Raw genomic sequence first — 17,966 nt, forward strand, 5'->3', positions numbered from 1 at the left:
CACACAAGATTTCAGCAGTTAATGCAATCACTGAGTATTTCCAACCATTCAATATTCGTTCGTTCTACATTATTCACTCTAAGACTAAACTCAGAACTAAATAGATCGCTCAAAAACATTTATTTTTATTTTAATTCGTTATTTAATTATTTAATTCAATTTATTATACTTCGCCAACATATATTTAATGTATAAATTCAATAGGTCACAAAACAAGTTTCATCTTTAACCAACCACCGTTTAAACTAGAATATTCCTGTTAAAATTTCTCCTCTGTCGGTCTATTTCCCTTGCCGGGTAACGCCAAATGGGACCTATGACCTGTACCCCACCATTTTGTTTTGTAGGCTCAGCCCAACCTAATTTCGTAGTTTTTAGCCCCGTAAAATCAACACGTGTCCTAATCTCATGTCATAAACTCCCCCTTTCTGTAGGGTAGTATCGCAAAATTAAACGCATGCGCACAACCATTCAAAAATCCCTTCTCACCGTGGAAGGAAGATTTTCTATTCTCTCTCCCCAAACAGACAGAATAACAGCCCAGCTGTAACTTCCCTTTTCCCCTTATAGTCAAACAACATTTAACAGCGCTCACAAAACATATAACCTGACTTAAACACAGAGACAAATTTAAGAGACTTTAATCCATCGCAATGGAATCTCTAAGGATACGTTAGCATGCAGCACGCAACACAATTAGCCTTTAGCCTCTAGCCACGATGTACCATGTAGCATGAAACACACTCCCATTTAGCCTTGACATTAGCATTAGCCTCTAGCTAACTGCAGCCTACAACATGTAACAAACCCGCATTGCGTCTTTAATTGAGTACTGTTTCGTTTGTCCTAAATTTATTCTGCCGTGGGTATGGCTATTTCAGTGAGCGATCCCCCCCAATGCAACTATCCCGTCGAACAGAAGTTGAGTAAGCCATCCCCAAGAAATGTCCCACCAACCCCCAGTCCCAGACTGAACCTGAACACTCCTAATGCATGTCCAGGATTTTGGCCCACCCTGGTGGTCGCCCCGTTCGTCACGAGGGCTTATTTAAACCTGCAATGCCCTAAAGAATGCGCATATCTGAATTTACCAACCATTGTCACCCGTTACCAATGAAATATAACCTTATCATTGCCCATAGTTACCAATGAAATATAACCTTATCATTGCCCATAGTTACCAATGAAATAACCTCATCATTGCCCATAGTTACCAATGAAATAACCTCATCATTGCCCATAGTTACCAATGAAATAACCTCATCATTTTTTCCCCTAAATTTCTCATTGCCACTCGTTACCAATGAAATAACATTTTAATGCTCTAAATCCTCATTGTCTATCGTTACCAATGAAATATAAACTTCTACCGTTCCTTTTGCTCTAAATTTGTCATTGCCCATAGTTACCAATGAAATAACATTTTAGCAGACTCCAGTCGACCAGCAACAACGCCACCGAGGCCAGGTCATAATGGAACATCTCTTCAGTGTACACAAGTCATATCCAATCTAACAAACTCCGAAGCGGTAAGAACACTCACCCTTTTTTCGGCCATGCTTCAGAGAGAGTTAGCCCGGTGATTGACTGAAACAAGGAAGAGACGCAAACCCAGCCCCACGTTGGGCGCCATTATGTCGTATCTGATGAGTGGTGGCAATTATTGCTGTCAACACAGAGTCCGTTATGCTGCATCGTGTGAGAGGCTTTTATTAAAATCACGAGTTTACAGCATAGGTACAGACCCGCGATGTCCAGAGAACGGCTCCCCAGATTGCTATGGCCGTTCTGACGTCTTCCTCGCCTAACCCCCTTATTTATAAACAATGAAACTGACCTCTTCTGACCAATCCCCAGTCTCCAAGACACTTCCGGTCTGCTGGATGTGGCGTTACACCCAAAACATTCCCTCTTGCTACTAACACAACCAACATTCCATTTCTTCATGAAAAACATTTAACAAAGGCATAATCTTCAGATACTATATATGTCACCAAGGTTTTGGGTGCATCTCAATAGTCTGAAGTGGCTCACTGTCACTGTTTTCTGTTCTCTGCTCATACTGATCTGAAAGAACTGGACGGGTGAAAACAAATACCATCATTATTTCACCTATCTGCTGTTCAGATCAGTGCAAATGAAAGAAAGGAGCTAGAGGAAGCCACTGTAGACTTTTGAGGTGCACCCCTACAGTAGGCTATGACTGCCTTGTTATGAGTCCTGTGTTAGGACACAGGGAAGGGCGTGTGTTCAGTGTTGTTTCTCTCCCTCAGTTTGAGCAGGATGAGGAAACCAAGGAGCTGCTCTCACTGATGACTCGACTGTCTGATGAAGAAACGAAGCCACTTGATGACAGATTGGATCTTCCTCAAGAGGTCAAAGGGCAGACTGTACGCTGTCAGGCAGTACCATCCCAGGCTGCTTCAGTGGCCCAGAAATCAGGAGCTGACCCAGACTGAGATAGCATTATCATAATCAAACCCATAACACTCTTTAAAACCTCTTGTTATACACTACATTTATGAGCATAATGTTGTCTGTGACAATACATTTAATATTGAATTAAAATCATTACAACTGAATTAATCTTCCCATGGCTAGTTAAGAAGGCATGGTATATCTCCTGAGTGGCGCAGTGGTCTAAGGCACTGCATCGCAGTGCTAGCTGTGCCACTAGAGATCCTGGTTCGAATCCAGGCTCTGTCGCAGCCGGCCGCGACCGGGAGACTCATGGGCAGTTGTCCAGGGTAGGGGAGGGAATGGCCGGCAGGGATGTAGCTCAGTTGATAGAGCATGGCGTTTGCAACGGCAGGGTTGTGGGTTCAATTCCCACGGGGGACCAGTATGAAAAAAAAAATATATATGTATTCACTAACTGTAAGTCTCTCTGGATAAGAGCGTCTGCTAAATGACTAAAATGTAATGTAAAAATTGTAGTGTTGTTTTAACTAGGCTCTATGTTCCTGTCCTGTGTGTGAATGGCTGTATTCGCTCACCCCCTACGACATGTCAGCTGACCAGGAGATGAGCCGCCCGCCTCGCTACGTCAGACTGTCTGGAGCGTAAGATACAGTATATACAGTAGGTCTCCCCATGGGTGGGAGATGGCCATTTTAAACCTATCAACACTGTCTTTATTTTACTGACTTGTTGAATGATTGATCCATTCATCTTTTCATCCCTCCATCTCTCCACAGCCTTCCTCTCCTATGAGACCCAGTGAGGGTGGAGCTTAGTCTCAGAGCTGTTGAGGGACTGGTTAGGAAGAACACTTCCACAGCCAGAGAGGTGAGAGATCACACATGGTTTAGATGTTAAATATTTATATCCCATTAGCGGTTCATCACATAAGGAATATGTTCCATCATCTACACTATATATACAAAAGTATGTGGACACCCCTTCAAATTAGTGGATTCTTCTATTTCAGCCACACCCGTTGCTGACCGGTGTATAAAATCGAGCACACAGCCATGCACTCTCCATAGACAAACATTGGCAGTAGAAGGCCTTACTGAAGAGCTCAGTGACTTTCAACGTGGCACTGTCATAGGACGCCACCTTTCCAAAAAGTCAGTTTGTCAAAGAGCTGCCCCGGTCAACTGTAAGTGCTGTTATTGTGAAGTGGAAACGTCTAGGAGCAAAAACGGCCCAGCCGCGAAGTGGTAGGCCACACAAGCTCACAGAATGGGACCGCCGAGTGCTGAAGCGCGTAAAAATCGTCTGTCCTCGGTTGCAACACTCACTACCGAGTTCCAAACTGCCTCTGGAAGCAACGTCAGCACAATAACTGTTCGTCGGGAGCTTCATGAAATGGGTTTCCATGGCCAAGCAGCCGCACACAAGCCTAAGATCAACATGCGCAATGCCAAGCGTCGGCTGGAGATGTGTAATGTTCGCTGCTATTGGAATCTGGAGTGGTGGAAACGTGTTCTCTGGCATGATGAATCATGCTTCACCATCTGGAAGTCCGACGGACTAATCTGAGTTTGGCGGATGCCAGGAGAACGCTACCTGCCCCAATGCATAGTGCCAACTATACAGTTTGGTGTAGGAGGAATAATAGTCGGGGGCTGTTTTTCATGGTTCAGGCTCCTTAGTTCCAGTGAAAGGAAATCTTAACACTACAGCGTACAATGACATTCTAGACAATTCTGTGTTTCCAACTTTGTGGCAACAGTTTGGGGTAGGCCCTTTCCTGTTTCAGCATGACAATGCTCCCGTGCACAAAGTGTGGTCCATACAGAAATGGTTTGTCGAGATCGGTGTGGAAGAACTTGACTGTCCTGCACAGAGCCCTGACCTCAACCCAATTGAACACCTTTGGGATGAATTGGAACGCAGACTGCGAGCCAGGCCTAATCTCCTGACATCAGTGCCCGACCTGACTAATGCTCTTGTGGCTGAATGGGAGCAAGTCCCCACAGCAATGTTCCAACATCTAGTGGAAAGCCTTCCCAGAAGAGTGGAGGCTGTTATAGCAGCAAAGGGGGGACCAAGTCCAAATTAATGCCCATGATTTTGGAATGAGGTGTTCGACGAGCAGGTGTCCACACACTTTTGATCATGTAGTGTATGTTCAAGTTTATTTCCCCTCAGTCACACAGATTTGTTCTGTTATTATGAAAGTAATTTGTGTAGAATGTAAACTCAGCAAAAAAAGAAACGTCCTCACTGTCAACTGCGTTTATTTTCAGCAAACCTAACGTGTAAATATTTGTATGAACATAACAAGAATCAACAACTGAGACATAAACTGAACAGGTTCCATAGACATGTGACTAACATAAATGGAATAATGTGTCCATGAACAAAGGGGGGGTCAAAATCAAAAGTAACAGTCAGTATCTGGTGTGGCCACCAGCTGCATTAAGTACTGCAGTGCATTTCCTCCTCATGGACTGCACCAGATTAGCCAGTTCTTGCTGTGAGATGTTACCCCACTCTTCCACCAAGGCACCTGCAAGTTCCCGGACATTTCTGGGGGGAATGGCCCTAGCCCTCACCCTCCGATTCAACCGGTCCCAGATGTGCTCAATGGGATTGAGATCCGGGCTCTTCACTGGCCATGGCAGAACACTTACATTCCTGTCTTGCAGGAAATTACGCACAGAACGAGCAGTATGGCTGGTGGCATTGTCATACTGGAGAGTCATATCAGGATGAGCCTGCAGGAAGGGTACCACATGAGGGAGGAGGATGTCTTCCCTGTAACACACAGCGTTGAGATGAAGGGATTGTGCGTTCCTGGTGTAACTCGGGCAGTTATTGTTGCCATCCTGTACCTGTCCCGCAGGTGTGATGTTCGGATGTACCGATCCTGTGCAGGTGTTGTTACACGTGGTCTGCCACTGCGAGGACGATCAGCTGTCCGTCTTGTCTCCCTGTAGCTCTGTCTTAGGCGTCTGACAGTACGGACATTGCTATTTATTGCCCTGGCCACATCTGCAGTCCTCATGTCTCCTTGTAGCATGCCTAAGGCACGTTCACGCAAATGAGCAGGGACCCTGGGCATCTTTCTTTTGGTGTTTTTGAGAGTCAGTAGAAAGGCCTCTTTAGTGTCCTAAGTTTTCATAACTGTGACCTTAATTGCCTACCGTCTGTAAGCTGTTAGTGTCTTAACGACCGTTCCACAGGTGCATGTTCATTAATTGTTTATGGTTCATTGAATAAGCATGGGAAACAGTGTTTAAACCCTTTACAATGAAGATCTGTGAAGTTATTTGGATTTTTACGAATGATCTTTGAAAGACAGGGTCCTGAAAAAGGGACGTTTCTTTTTTTGCTGAGTTTACTTTTCCCCACTCATTCACCCATCTCTTTACATTGTTTATGCATATTCGGTGGCCTGACTATGTCAAATTCTGAACACAATGCCCATCCTGGCAGATCTGAACCTAATGCAAGCACAATGTGACTTTCGTGCATCCAGACCTAATGCAGCTTGGAGTGATCGGATGACAGAAGTCTCATTTAAGTGCCGGGTGTATCCGAGGCCATAGATGCTCCATATCCATTACTTTGAGTGTTTTATATAATATAACTAAATGGGTTTATTTTTGTGTTGCTGCGGCAGTCAAGAAATCTGCAAGGCCACAGAACATGACATACGCAGAGCTGTGGGAGACCACCTCAAGCATGACCATAGTAGAGCCGGATTTACCATGCCACCACCACACGCCTTCTGCAGGCTTGAAAAGCGGGATTGATCCATTTGTTTGTTTCAGTTTTCAGTAGTTTCAATATTTTAAATTTTCAACAAAAATGCACAGGATTGGTTGAAAAACTATACTAAATGTACATACCATGCACAATTTTGACATAGTAGAAGATACTGTTTTTCAAAATCTGTGGCTTTTGTACATATTTATTATTTGGTTTTGCAAGTCTGTTGATTAGTCGGTTAATTGGTTTTGCAATATGTTGATGCCATTGATTAAAAGAGTTAGAATAGGATGCAATATAAAATATAAGCTTGTTTGTAAACAATATACAGTGGGGAAAAAAAGTATTTAGTCAGCCACCAATTGTGCAAGTTCTCCCACTTAAAAAGATGAGAGATGCCTGTAATTTTCATCATAGGTACACGTCAACTATGACAGACAAATTGAGGGAAAAAAATCCAGAAAATCACATTGTAGGATTTTTAATGAATTTATTTGCAAATTATGGTGGAAAATAAGTATTTGGTCACCTACAAACAAGCAAGATTTCTGGCTCTCACAGACCTGTAACTTCTTCTTTAAGAGGCTCCTCTGTCCTCCCCTCGTTTCCTGTATTAATGGCACCTGTTTGAACTTGTTATCAGTATAAAATACACCTGTCCACAACCTCAAACAGTCACACTCCAAACTCCACTATGGCCAAGACCAAAGAGCTGTCAAAGGACACCAGAAACAAAATTGTAGACCTGCACCAGGCTGGGAAGACTGAATCTGCAATAGGTAAGCAGCTTGGTTTGAAGAAATCAACTGTGGGAGCAATTATTAGGAAATGGAAGACATACAACACCACTGATAATCTCCCTCGATCTGGGGCTCCACGCAAGATCTCACCCCGTGGGGTCAAAATGATCACAAGAACGGTGAGCAAAAATCCCAGAACCACACGGGGGGACCTAGTGAATGACCTGCAGAGAGCTGGGACCAAAGTAACAAAGCCTACCATCAGTAACACACTACGCCGCCAGGGACTCAAATCCTGCTGTGTCCCCCTGCTTAAGCCAGTACATGTCCAGGCCCGTCTGAAGTTTTCTAGAGTGCATTTGGATGATCCAGAAGAGGATTGGGAGATTGTCATATGGTCAGATGAAACCAAAATATAACTTTTTGGTAAAAACTCAACTCGTCGTGTTTGGAGTACAAAGAATGCTGAGTTGCATCCAAAGAACACCATACCTACTGTGAAGCATGGGGATGGAAACATCTTGCTTTGGGGCTGTTTTTCTGCAAAGGGACCAGGACGACTGATCCGTGTAAAGGAAAGAATGAATGGGGCCATGTATCGTGAGATTTGGAGTGAAAACCTCCTTCCATCAGCAAGGGCATTGAAGATGAAACGTGGCTGGGTCTTTCAGCATGACAATGATCCCAAACACACCGCCCGGGCAACGAAGGAGTGGCTTCGTAAGAAGCATTTCAAGGTCCTGGAGTGGCCTAGCCAGTCTCCAGATCTCAACCCCATAGAAAATCTTTGGAGAATTTGAAAATCCGTGTTGCCCAGCGACAGCCCCAAAACATCACTGCTCTAGAGGAGATCTGCATGGAGGAATGGGCCAAAATACCAGCAACAGTGTGTGAAAACCTTGTGAAGACTTACAGAAAACGTTTGACCTGTGTCATTGCCAACAAAGGGTATATAACAAAGTATTGAGAAACTTTTTTGTTATTGACCAAATACTTATTTTCCACCATAATTTGCAAATAAATGCATTAAAAATCCTACAATGTGATTTTCTGGAATTTCTTTTCTCATTTTGTCTGTCATAGTTGACGTGTACCTATGATGAAAATTACAGGCCTCTCTCATCTTTTTAAGTGGGAGAACATGCACAATTGGTGGCTGACTAAATACTTTTTTTCCCCACTGTAACTGTACCAAAAAATGGTTGGTTGCAATAATAATAATGATGACTAAATGTTAATATCAAAACCGAATGGAAAGCCCTTTGTTAATATTTGACAATAATTAAATTAATGGTGAGGCATGGAATAATAAAACATGTACAGTACTATTTAGAGACAGTTTCATCTTGCACGTATAGGATGCGTTCTCGCCACTTGTCTTCCCTCTTGCTGATAGGAGGATGGATCGCAGCTCTGGTGAATGAGGGACCTTGGGAGTGGTTGCTTGTATGCGGCATTGGGATTCTAGAGTATGATTTCATGTGCTCTGAGAAGAAGAAAAAAAGCGGAAGTGGAAAGCAATGGACGAGAAGGAGGAAAAAGAGATAGAAATGGATGAAACGTAAAGTGAAATATCATTTTTTCCAAGAATCAAATGCAGCTGGGCTCCCTGTGGGATGGTCAGAGACTGATGTAGAGCAAGATGAGGAATTGTCTCATTTAGAGATCCAGGATTTCTTTGCAACCCAGATGTATAAAGGGCGAAGAGACCCTCCAAATAACTAATGTAATGGTCACTGGGTTGATTGACTCATTGCTCAATAGGGTGCAGACTTTCGGAAGCTTTTGCCAGGTAGTACTGCAGGGGAGGGGTGTGGGTGGTATGTTTGAGGGCTGGGGTATCAGCTGGGGGGACCAGGTACCTGTGAATGATGTCATCGTTATCATGAACTCCCCTGTTGGTTTCTGCAGACATTATACCCACCTAGACCGAGGCCAGCTCCCCAGCCTAGTCTCATAGACTAGACATAACATAATAAACGTAAATCCGCAACGCTCAAATTAGTATGTGTTATGTTTGGTATGGTTAAGACAGATACTTAAGGCATGGGTGGATGGGTGGGCATATAACGTAAATGTCTAGCAACCCAAAGGTTGTAAGTTCGAAGCTCGTCATGGACAACTTTAGCCTTTTAGAAATTGTTCAACTACTTACTACTTTTTATCTACTTTGCATCTACTTAGCATGTTAGCTAATCCTAACCCTTTTAGCTAGCCCTTCCCCCAACCCTAACCGTATCCCTTTAACCAAATTCCTAAACTTAACCCTAACCCGTAGCCTAGCTAACGTTAGCCAGTCAGCTAGAATTCGTAACATATTGTACGTTTAGAAAATTCGTAACATATAATACGAATTGTCATTCGTAACATATATGAAATAGGTGATGGACATCCACAAATTAATACATACCATACGAAACATAACATATCATCCTAAATTGAGTGTCTTGGATTTACGTACTGAATAATATGAAATGCTCCGAGACCAGCTTGAGCCTGCTCTCAGACTTCGTGGAGCGCATGCAGGTGCAGCGGATCAAGGAGGGTCTACTATATGCTGGAGGAGTGCCTGATGCTCAACCAGTATATGGAGCCTGTGCGGCTGCTCAGCTGGCTGGGGGCGGCACTCCGACGGGCCTGGGTGTTCAGGGTGGGAGTGAAGTTCAGCTTTTGGGGCAGAGAGTGGCCCTGCACATCAACGTAGTGCCGGCTGTGCGCGTGCCCGACTCAGACATGTGCGTGGTGGCCCGAAGCGGAGTACTGGCGAGGACTTCTTCCTGTGCAACGTCACACACTGTGCCTGGAGATCCTGTCCTTTCTATACCGGCCGCTATCCAGCCCTCCACCTTGGCCCAGAGGCTGATAGACAATTTCTCATTGGATGGAGGCTTGGTGCTGTGGATCCTTGATTTCCTTAGCAATAGGACACAGCAGGTCAAGGTGGGACAGTGGATGTCGAACAAGCGCGCCACTAGCATGGGATCTCCTCAAGGCTGTGTGCTTTCTCCACTGTTGTACATCTTGTAAAAGCTCCTATCCTGGTAGACATCCTGGTAGACAAGTTTGCAGAGGACACAGGCTCAGCACTGGTCAGTCTACTCCAGGATGAGAAGCATTGGCCAGTCTTGGAGGACTTTTTGAAGTTAGTGCTCAACACAAAAAAGACCAAAGAGGGATAGACTTCAGGAAAAATTTAACACCTTCCCCACTGACAAGGGACAAGACAGAGGTAGTGGAGGAGTATAAATACTTGTGTTGTACTTGACCACAAGCTACAGTGGGGAGAATGCACTGAACAGATTTATAAGCAAGCACAGCAAAGGCTATACTTTTTAATGTTGATCGTGTTCTATTGTCACTGTTTTACAAGTCATTCATTGAAAGTGTCTTAACATATTGTATCATCTGCTGGTACGGAAATACTGTCTCAGAGAAATATGTTAAGAAAAATTGTTAGCTCTGCTAGTAAGGTGCTAGGGTTCAAGCAGACAGGTCTGGTGGTCATTTATGATATAAGAGCCTTCCCAAAAGCTGGCAAATAAATGATGGACCTCAGACATTCTCTTTATCAGAAGTTTGAGCTATTCCGCTAGGGGAGACGTTACAGGGCAGAACGATCCTTTGTCCCAGCAGTAACAAGGCTCCTGACTTACAGCGAACATAGTAGTTGTCAGTGTTCTGTTGTGTATAGTGTATAAAGTGTATTGATTGCTCAAGAACTGCACTTTCTACCTGTATATGTCCTTTATCTTGGTTGCGGCTCTACATAAAAACACAGACAATGACCCCATGGGGATAATAAAGACATTATCTTATCTCCCTTCGCCACTTGGGTGGTCATCTTCCTGAGCTCCTACCACCTGAAGACGGTACTGTTACACCTGCTGCAGGTGCGCGGTGAGCCCCAGGACTGGGCCTACTTGGTGGAGAGGTTCCACGACATGCTGGCCATGCTGTAGTATTACCTGGGTGAAAGGCAGCCCCTCAGCTTCTGGGTGGGGAATGCGGCCCTATGGGAGCTCCTGCCGAAACCCTTTCGCTCAGCTCCAGCAGTCAACCTGTTTAGCCCTCTGTTTCAGCACAAGGGCTGGTATGGCACGGCATTGCTATAGTGGAGTTCAACAGGCCACACAACGCCCGCCTCATCTGCCTGGTGCCAAGAGAAGCTGTCAGTTCAGAAAAGGTGACGTCGTCAGGTCAGTCGATCATGGTGAAGCAGCCTTGTGTACGCTACTGGACCACAAAACGGACTCCTTCTTGAAAGGTGATGACAAAGAGACTGAGCCTGGGAGGAGGTCACCGACCTAGACTGATGCCCCCTCATGGTCTCTTCCGCAGTGTTCCTCAGGGTCCGCGTTGACAGGAACTGCTGATTGCTAGTATTGAGTCAGTGGGAGGACTCAGGCTACTCAGTTATGCCAATAAAACCACTGTGGCCCTAACTTCTCAGATTTATCCACTAGATGGCACAACTAAAAGATTATAACAGTTGAGCTACAAATTTAAAAAAGATTATGGTTTGAACTAGAATAAAAATGTAACATGTATGCGGTTATCAACTCAGGTCTTTATAGTGCATTTGAAATATTTGATTCAACTAACAAGATGTTCAATTCACCTATCATGAAACTGAATAGTGGAATATCTAGCAGTCATGAGTTTGAGGGCAGTGAAAAATCATACTTTTAGATTGCCCTCAAAATGTCAATTATTTCCTGTTATCATGGGAGCCTTGAGATTCATGGTGGAAAAGAATTGCACGGAAACACAGCCAATCTACACATTTAGCCATAATAAACACAGAGTTTATTCTTTTGTTTATAATTTATAAACAAAAACAATAGAAAATCATTATTTTTTTTAAATGGAAGAACACAGTGAGACCAATGATAAAGCTAAATTGCCCTGTTGTGCTGGATGACATAGAATACTATAATTAACCAATTGTAAACGTTGGACTCAACTGACAGCACTCACATTTGTCATATGGAATAGTTTAACAGGCAATGAGGAATCATTATACTTGTGACAAAATAAAGAACAGAATAGAAATCCCCTCATGTGAAAATGTCTGTACATGAGATGGATAGGCCTGAGGTGTTCATGGGAGTCTACAAGGCATTTGAATAGGCACACAAATAGAACTACTAAGACAAATACAAAAAAAAGCAGCTATCATGCTTTTTCATTTAACTTTCAAATTGTGACTTGCCAATAGTACTCTTTTTTATCCCTTCCTAACCTAAAATATTTGATAGAAAGTACTGTATTTGCCCCCTCATAGAAAAAACCCGACCATAAATATAGTAATGTATCTATTCTCAAATCAGCACAAAAGCAAATCACCATCATTTATACACAATAGTGTAAAACATGTCCTCTAAAACAGTGGCTTGTGTCTTTGGTTAGGGGCTGGCATTATCGAAAGCATAGACAAAAGATGCACAAAAAAAATAGCAAACGAAGCAGTTACAGTATATAAATGGTACAAATACACCGTTAAAAGACAATACCTAGAAAATTGGTCACTAAACAAAAATATATATAAAAAAAGCGATGTCTTGGATATCCCCAAATCGAGCGATGGCCATGTCACGACGAGCTACAGTAGCAAAATAAAGACTGCAAAACATTTGTAAAAGTGCCTGTGGAGGACAGTCCCGGAGAAGTTAGTGAGAGGGAGTGCGACAGACGGAGAATGAAACAGTGCTGAGGGGAGGGAGGAGGTGCGTACTGCTTAGGCCATGGGGGGGGGGGTCCCGTTCCTGGTAACTTGGGTCGAGTCTCACCACAACTTCTTCTTCTCGTCCATGGACACCCCGCCAGGCCCCAGTGCAACAATCAGCAGCAGCCCACCGATCACCGACATGGTCTGGAAGAAATCATACTTGAGGAAGTCGTGCATGGGCTTGTAGGTGGGCACCGTCCAGAAGGCATTGAAGTATACGTTGACTGCAAACAGCCACAGCACCAGGGTGAGGGCAGCCAGCTTGGTCTTGAAGCCGATTGCCACCAGCACGATCAGAGCTGTGCCCACCAGGTTCTGCAGAATCTAAAATGAGGGGTAGGTATACAGTAAGGACAGCAGTCAGTGTTCATTCCAACTCGTGCTAGGATTACAGAAGCATGTTGATATGGCTGCGTCCCAAATGGCACCCTTTACTTTATATAGTGCACTACTATTGACCAGGGCCCCCCTAGTCAAAAGTATTTAAATATATAGGGAATGCGGTGCCATTTGGGACAAAGACTATGTGCCTGAATCCCTATTGACTTTCGTAAAATGCACTGGATATGATAACACTCCAAATGTTTTTCATGTATAACAGTTGTAGTACTATGTGACAATATGTACCTACACTACATCCCCTGTACCCATCTCTTGAATTATGATGTAAAGATGCATTTCAGCGCCAATACACTGCAACTACACTAATGGTATGCATCTGTGCAGCCAGCCGCAAGCTGACTGCCTGACAGACAGGTTAGACCTGGGTTCAAATAGTATCAAATGTTTTTTCAAATACATGAGGTGGTTGATTGAGCTCGCAATGAAACCAATGGAATAGTCCCAAAAGAACAAAAAAACACCCTCATCCGGGCAGGCTCGATCAAATGCTTAATCAAAAGTAGAGAACAAATGCGATTTGAACCCAAATCTGCTAGAGCTCAGAACTCACAGAGATTAAGCTGGGGTCAAAGTGCAGCAGGGTCATGAACATGAGCACCAGGAGAACCCGTCCTCCCAGCTGCATGTACTGCTTGGGCGAGTGCTCTCCCATGGACGGCACCCCAGCAAACATGCTCTTCCCCTCCCCGCGCGACTCGGCTAGCAACAGCAGGAGCCCCCCGCCCAGGGCCAGGTTCCTGGAGAGGGAAAGGAGGAGGCAGAGAGAGAGAAATAGTTCAGCAGTGTATTTGCAGTTTTGCACTGAGAGATGTATCATTCGCTGAGGGGTGTGGCTCTGATCTGTGCTTCACGGAAGGAATGTTTAAAGACTTATGATCACTAACTTGGCTCTCATTGGTTCAAATGAAAAAGACAAACAAAGGACTCACCTCATCAAGAATTTAAGATCCCATAAAATGCTGTAGGCAATAGTCTGAAATGGTAAGAAGATTTAGTGAGACTCTGGTTTCCCTTAGGTATTTAATTAGCTATGAAGATTATTATAAACAGAATATAGTATCATGCATGGTTTCTTTATGCTTAATCTTCCACTGTATTCAGGCCATATACGATTAAGAAAAACAAGTTTAGACTTACCTGTAAAGCAAGGATTCCAAATAATGCAAAGCAAGCATACTGGACAAAATTCCTACTGAGGATAAGGACACAGCCACCTGTTTGAAAGGGAGATGGACAAAAACACTTAATAAAACTTCTCTCTCCCTCCCTCCCTCCCTCTCCCACAGTCCCGCCATAGGCCAGTTTTCAGAGCCCAACGTAACTGCAACTGGCCGTATGGGTCCTCATCCCTCATCTGCTAGATAGTGATGGGGAATAAAATCGATACAGTAACGTATCGGGATATTCTATAGATATTTGATTGCTAGGTAGTGTTAGCAAGCGGTAGTAGGCTGTACTTGCATCCAAACTCCGGTATTTTTCATCCTTTAGCCTGTTCTCAAATAGTGAGCCAACATGTTTCCAGCACTTTTATCTCAATGACTGATCAAAACTTATTTTATCATGCTTTCTCGTCTCTCTGCAGCAGACATAGTGAGCAATATGATTGGAACATCGAATTGCAATACATATAGAATAGTGAGAATTGCAATACATATCGTCTCGGCACATAAGTATCGTGATAATATCATAACGTGAAGTCCCTGGCAATTCCCAGCCCTACTAGCAGATTGTCTCCCCAGGCAATGTCAGAAATGGCACCACCATATTCCCTTCATAGTGCACAACAAGCCTCTCTCACCTAGCTGTCCTAGTAGGTTCAGTAACTCACCTAATTGTCTTGGTAGGTTCAGTAACTCACCTAGCTGTCCTAGTATGTTCAGTAGCTAACCTAGCTGCTCTAGAAAGTTTAGTAACTCACCTACACTAAGACTTTCCTGTAATTTCAACAGTAACTGTTTCACAGCATGCATGCTGTAGATTGCACTGTATTATGGGTAAAAAGCTGAAAAAAATACTGTAAACTAATTGGAAGCCTGCTGTAAAAATGTACCTAACATACTGTATTTCTTTACAGTTACAGCTTATGCCTACTGTAGATTCAAATAATCCGTTTCAGGCGCCAACCTCATGCTGTCGGGTGAGACACATGACGCTCAGACTATTTTAGTAAATTACTTCTTGAAGTGGAAGAATATTTTCAGCGGCTACCTTGATTGGTTTATACACTGAACAAAACTTTAAAACGCAACATGCAACAATTTCAAAGACTTTACTGAGTTACAGTTCATATAAGGAAATCAGTCAATTGGAATAAATTCATTAGGCCCTAATCTATGGATTTCACATGACTGGGAATACAGATAAGCATTTGTTGGTCACAGATACCTTAAAAAAGAGGTAGGGGCGTGGATCAGAAAACCAGTCATTATCTGGTGTGACCACCATTTGCCTCATGCAGTGTGACATCTCCTTCGCATAGAGTTGATCAGGCTGTTGATTGTGGCCTGTGGAATGTTGTCCCACTCCTCTTCAATGGCTGTGCGAAGTTGCTGGATATTGGCGGGAACTGGAACACGCTGTCATACATCTCGATCCCGAGCATCCCAAACATGCTCAATGGGTGACATATCTGAGTATGCAGGCCAAGGAAGAACTGGGACATTTTTCAGCCTCCAGGAATTGTTTACAGATCCTTGCGACATGGGGCTGTGCATTATCATGCTGAAACATGTGATGGCGGCGGATGAATGGCTCGACAATCTATTTGCATTCATTGTCCGTAGCTTATGCCTGCCCATACCATAACACCAGCGCCACCATGTTGCATACTGTTCACAACGTTGACATCAGCAAACCGCTCGCCCACACAATGCCCACTGCAATCTGCTCGGTACAGTTGAAACCGGGATTCATCCGTAAAAACCACACTTCTCCAGCGTGCCAGTGGCCACCAAAGGTGAGCATTTTCCCACTGAAGTCGGTTACGATGCCGAACCGCAGTCAGGTAAAGACCCTTGTGAAGCCGACAAGCACGCAGATGAGCTTAACTGATACGGTTTCTGACACTTTGTGCAGAAATTCTTCAGTTGTGCAAACTCAGTTTCATCAGCTGTCCGGGTGGCTGCTCTCAGACGATCCCGCAGGTGAAAAAGCCAGATGTGGTGGGCTGGCGTGGTCACACGTTGTCTGCGGTTGTGAGGCCGGTTGGACGTACTGCTAAAATTCTCTAAAATGAATGCTAGAGAAATGAACATTATATTCTCTGGAGGACATTCCTGCAGTCAGCATGCCAATTGCACGCTCCCTCAAAACATGCAGTGCATTCAGAAAGTATTCAGACCCCTTGACTTTTTCCACATTTTGTAACATTAGACTTATTCTAAAATTGATTAAATAGTTTTTTCCCCCTCATCAATAAACACACAATACCTCATAATGACAAAGCAAAAAACAGGTTTAGACATTTTTGCACGTTTATAAAAAAACGGAAATATAACATTTACATAAGTATTCAGAACCTTTACTTAGTACTTTGTTGAAGAACCTTTGGCAGCAATTACAGCCTTGCGTCTTCTTGGGTATGACGCTACAAGCTTGGCACACCTGTATTTGGGGAGTTTCTCCCATTCTTCTCTGCAGATCCTCTCAAGCTCTGTCAGGATGGATGGGGAGCGTCGCTGCACAGCTATTTTCAGGTCTCTCCAGAGATGTTAGATCAGGTTCAAGTCCTGGCTCTGGCTGGGCCACTCAAGGACATTCAGAGACTCGTTCCGAAGCCACTCCTGCATTGTGTTGGCTGTCTGCTTAGGGTCGTTGTCCTGTTGGAAGGTGAACCTTCTCCCCAGTCTGAGGTCCTGAGCACTCTCAAGCAGATTTTCATCAAGGATCTCTTTGTACTTTTCTCCATTCATCTTTCCCTCTATCCTGCCTAGTCTCCCATTCCCTGCCACTGAAAAACATCCCCACAGCATGATGCTGCCACCACCATGCTTCATCGTAGGGATGGTGCCAGGTTTCCTCCAGACGTGACACTTGGCGTTCAGGCCAAAGAGTTCAATCTTGGTTTCATCAGACCAGAAAACCTTGTTTCTCATGGTCTGAGAGTCCTTTATGTGCCTTTTGGCAAACTCCAAGCGGGCTGTCATGTGCCTTTTACTGTGGAGTGGATTCCGTCTGGCCACTCTACCATAAAGGCCTGATTGGTGGAGCGTTGCAGAGATGGTTATCCTTCTGGAAGGTTCTCCCATCTCCACAGAGGAACTCTGGAGGTCGATCAGAGTGACCATTGGGTTCTTGGTTACCTCCCTGACCAAGGCCCTTCTCCCCAGATTGTCCAGTTTGGCCGGGCGGCAGCTCTAGGAAGAGTCTTGGTGGTTCCAAACTTCTTCCATTTAAGAATGATGGAGGCCACTGTGTTCTTGGGGACCTTCAATGCTGCAGATCTGTGCCTCGACACAATCCTGTCTCTGTGCTCTACAGACAGTTCCTTCAACCTCATGACTAGGTTTTTGCCCTGACATGCACTGTCAACTGTGGGACCTTATATAGACAGGTGTGTGCCTTTCCAAATCATGTCCAATCAATTGAATTTACCACAGGTGGACTCCAATCAAGTTGTAGAAACATCTCAAGGATGATCAATGGAAATAGGATGCACCTGAGCTCAATTTCGAGTCCCATAGCAATCTGAATACTTATGTAAATAAGGTATGTTTATTTCTAATACATTTGCAAACATTTCTAAAAACCTGTTTTTGCTTTGTCAATATGGGGTATTGTGTATAGTGACAAAGCAAAAAACAGGTTTAGAATTTTTTGCAAATTTATTAAAAATAAACAGAAATACCTTATTTACATAAGTATTCAGACCCCTTGACTTTTCCACATTGTTACGTTACAGCCTTAGTCTAAAATGTATTACATAAAAT

General features: G+C 43.9%; 1 protein-coding gene across 2 annotated transcripts in view; it reads right to left on the reverse strand.

The window, feature by feature from the left end:
• Positions 1-11,694: 11,694 nt before the first annotated feature.
• The window catches only part of surf4l (surfeit 4, like), a 30,291-nt gene continuing 24,019 nt past the window's right edge, over positions 11,695-17,966 (reverse strand). Inside the window, exons 1-5 of one of the 2 annotated variants that reach the window (XM_084177460.1) lie at positions 14,837-16,060; positions 14,173-14,249; positions 13,965-14,008; positions 13,586-13,772; positions 11,695-12,957 (exon numbers count right to left, since the gene is read on the reverse strand). In XM_084177460.1, the coding sequence (XP_084033586.1) occupies positions 12,691-12,957; positions 13,586-13,772; positions 13,965-13,969 (459 nt within the window). In that variant the 5' untranslated portion in view covers positions 13,970-14,008; positions 14,173-14,249; positions 14,837-16,060 and the 3' untranslated portion in view covers positions 11,695-12,690. Of the gene's footprint in view, positions 12,958-13,585; positions 13,773-13,964; positions 14,009-14,172; positions 14,250-14,836; positions 16,061-17,966 lie in introns of those variants that run through there. The other variant, XM_084177459.1, reaches the window with a different exon arrangement.

Source organism: Coregonus lavaretus (genome assembly GCF_964263955.1).
Source record: "Coregonus lavaretus genome assembly, chromosome: 14".
Lineage (NCBI taxonomy): Eukaryota > Metazoa > Chordata > Actinopteri > Salmoniformes > Salmonidae > Coregonus > Coregonus lavaretus.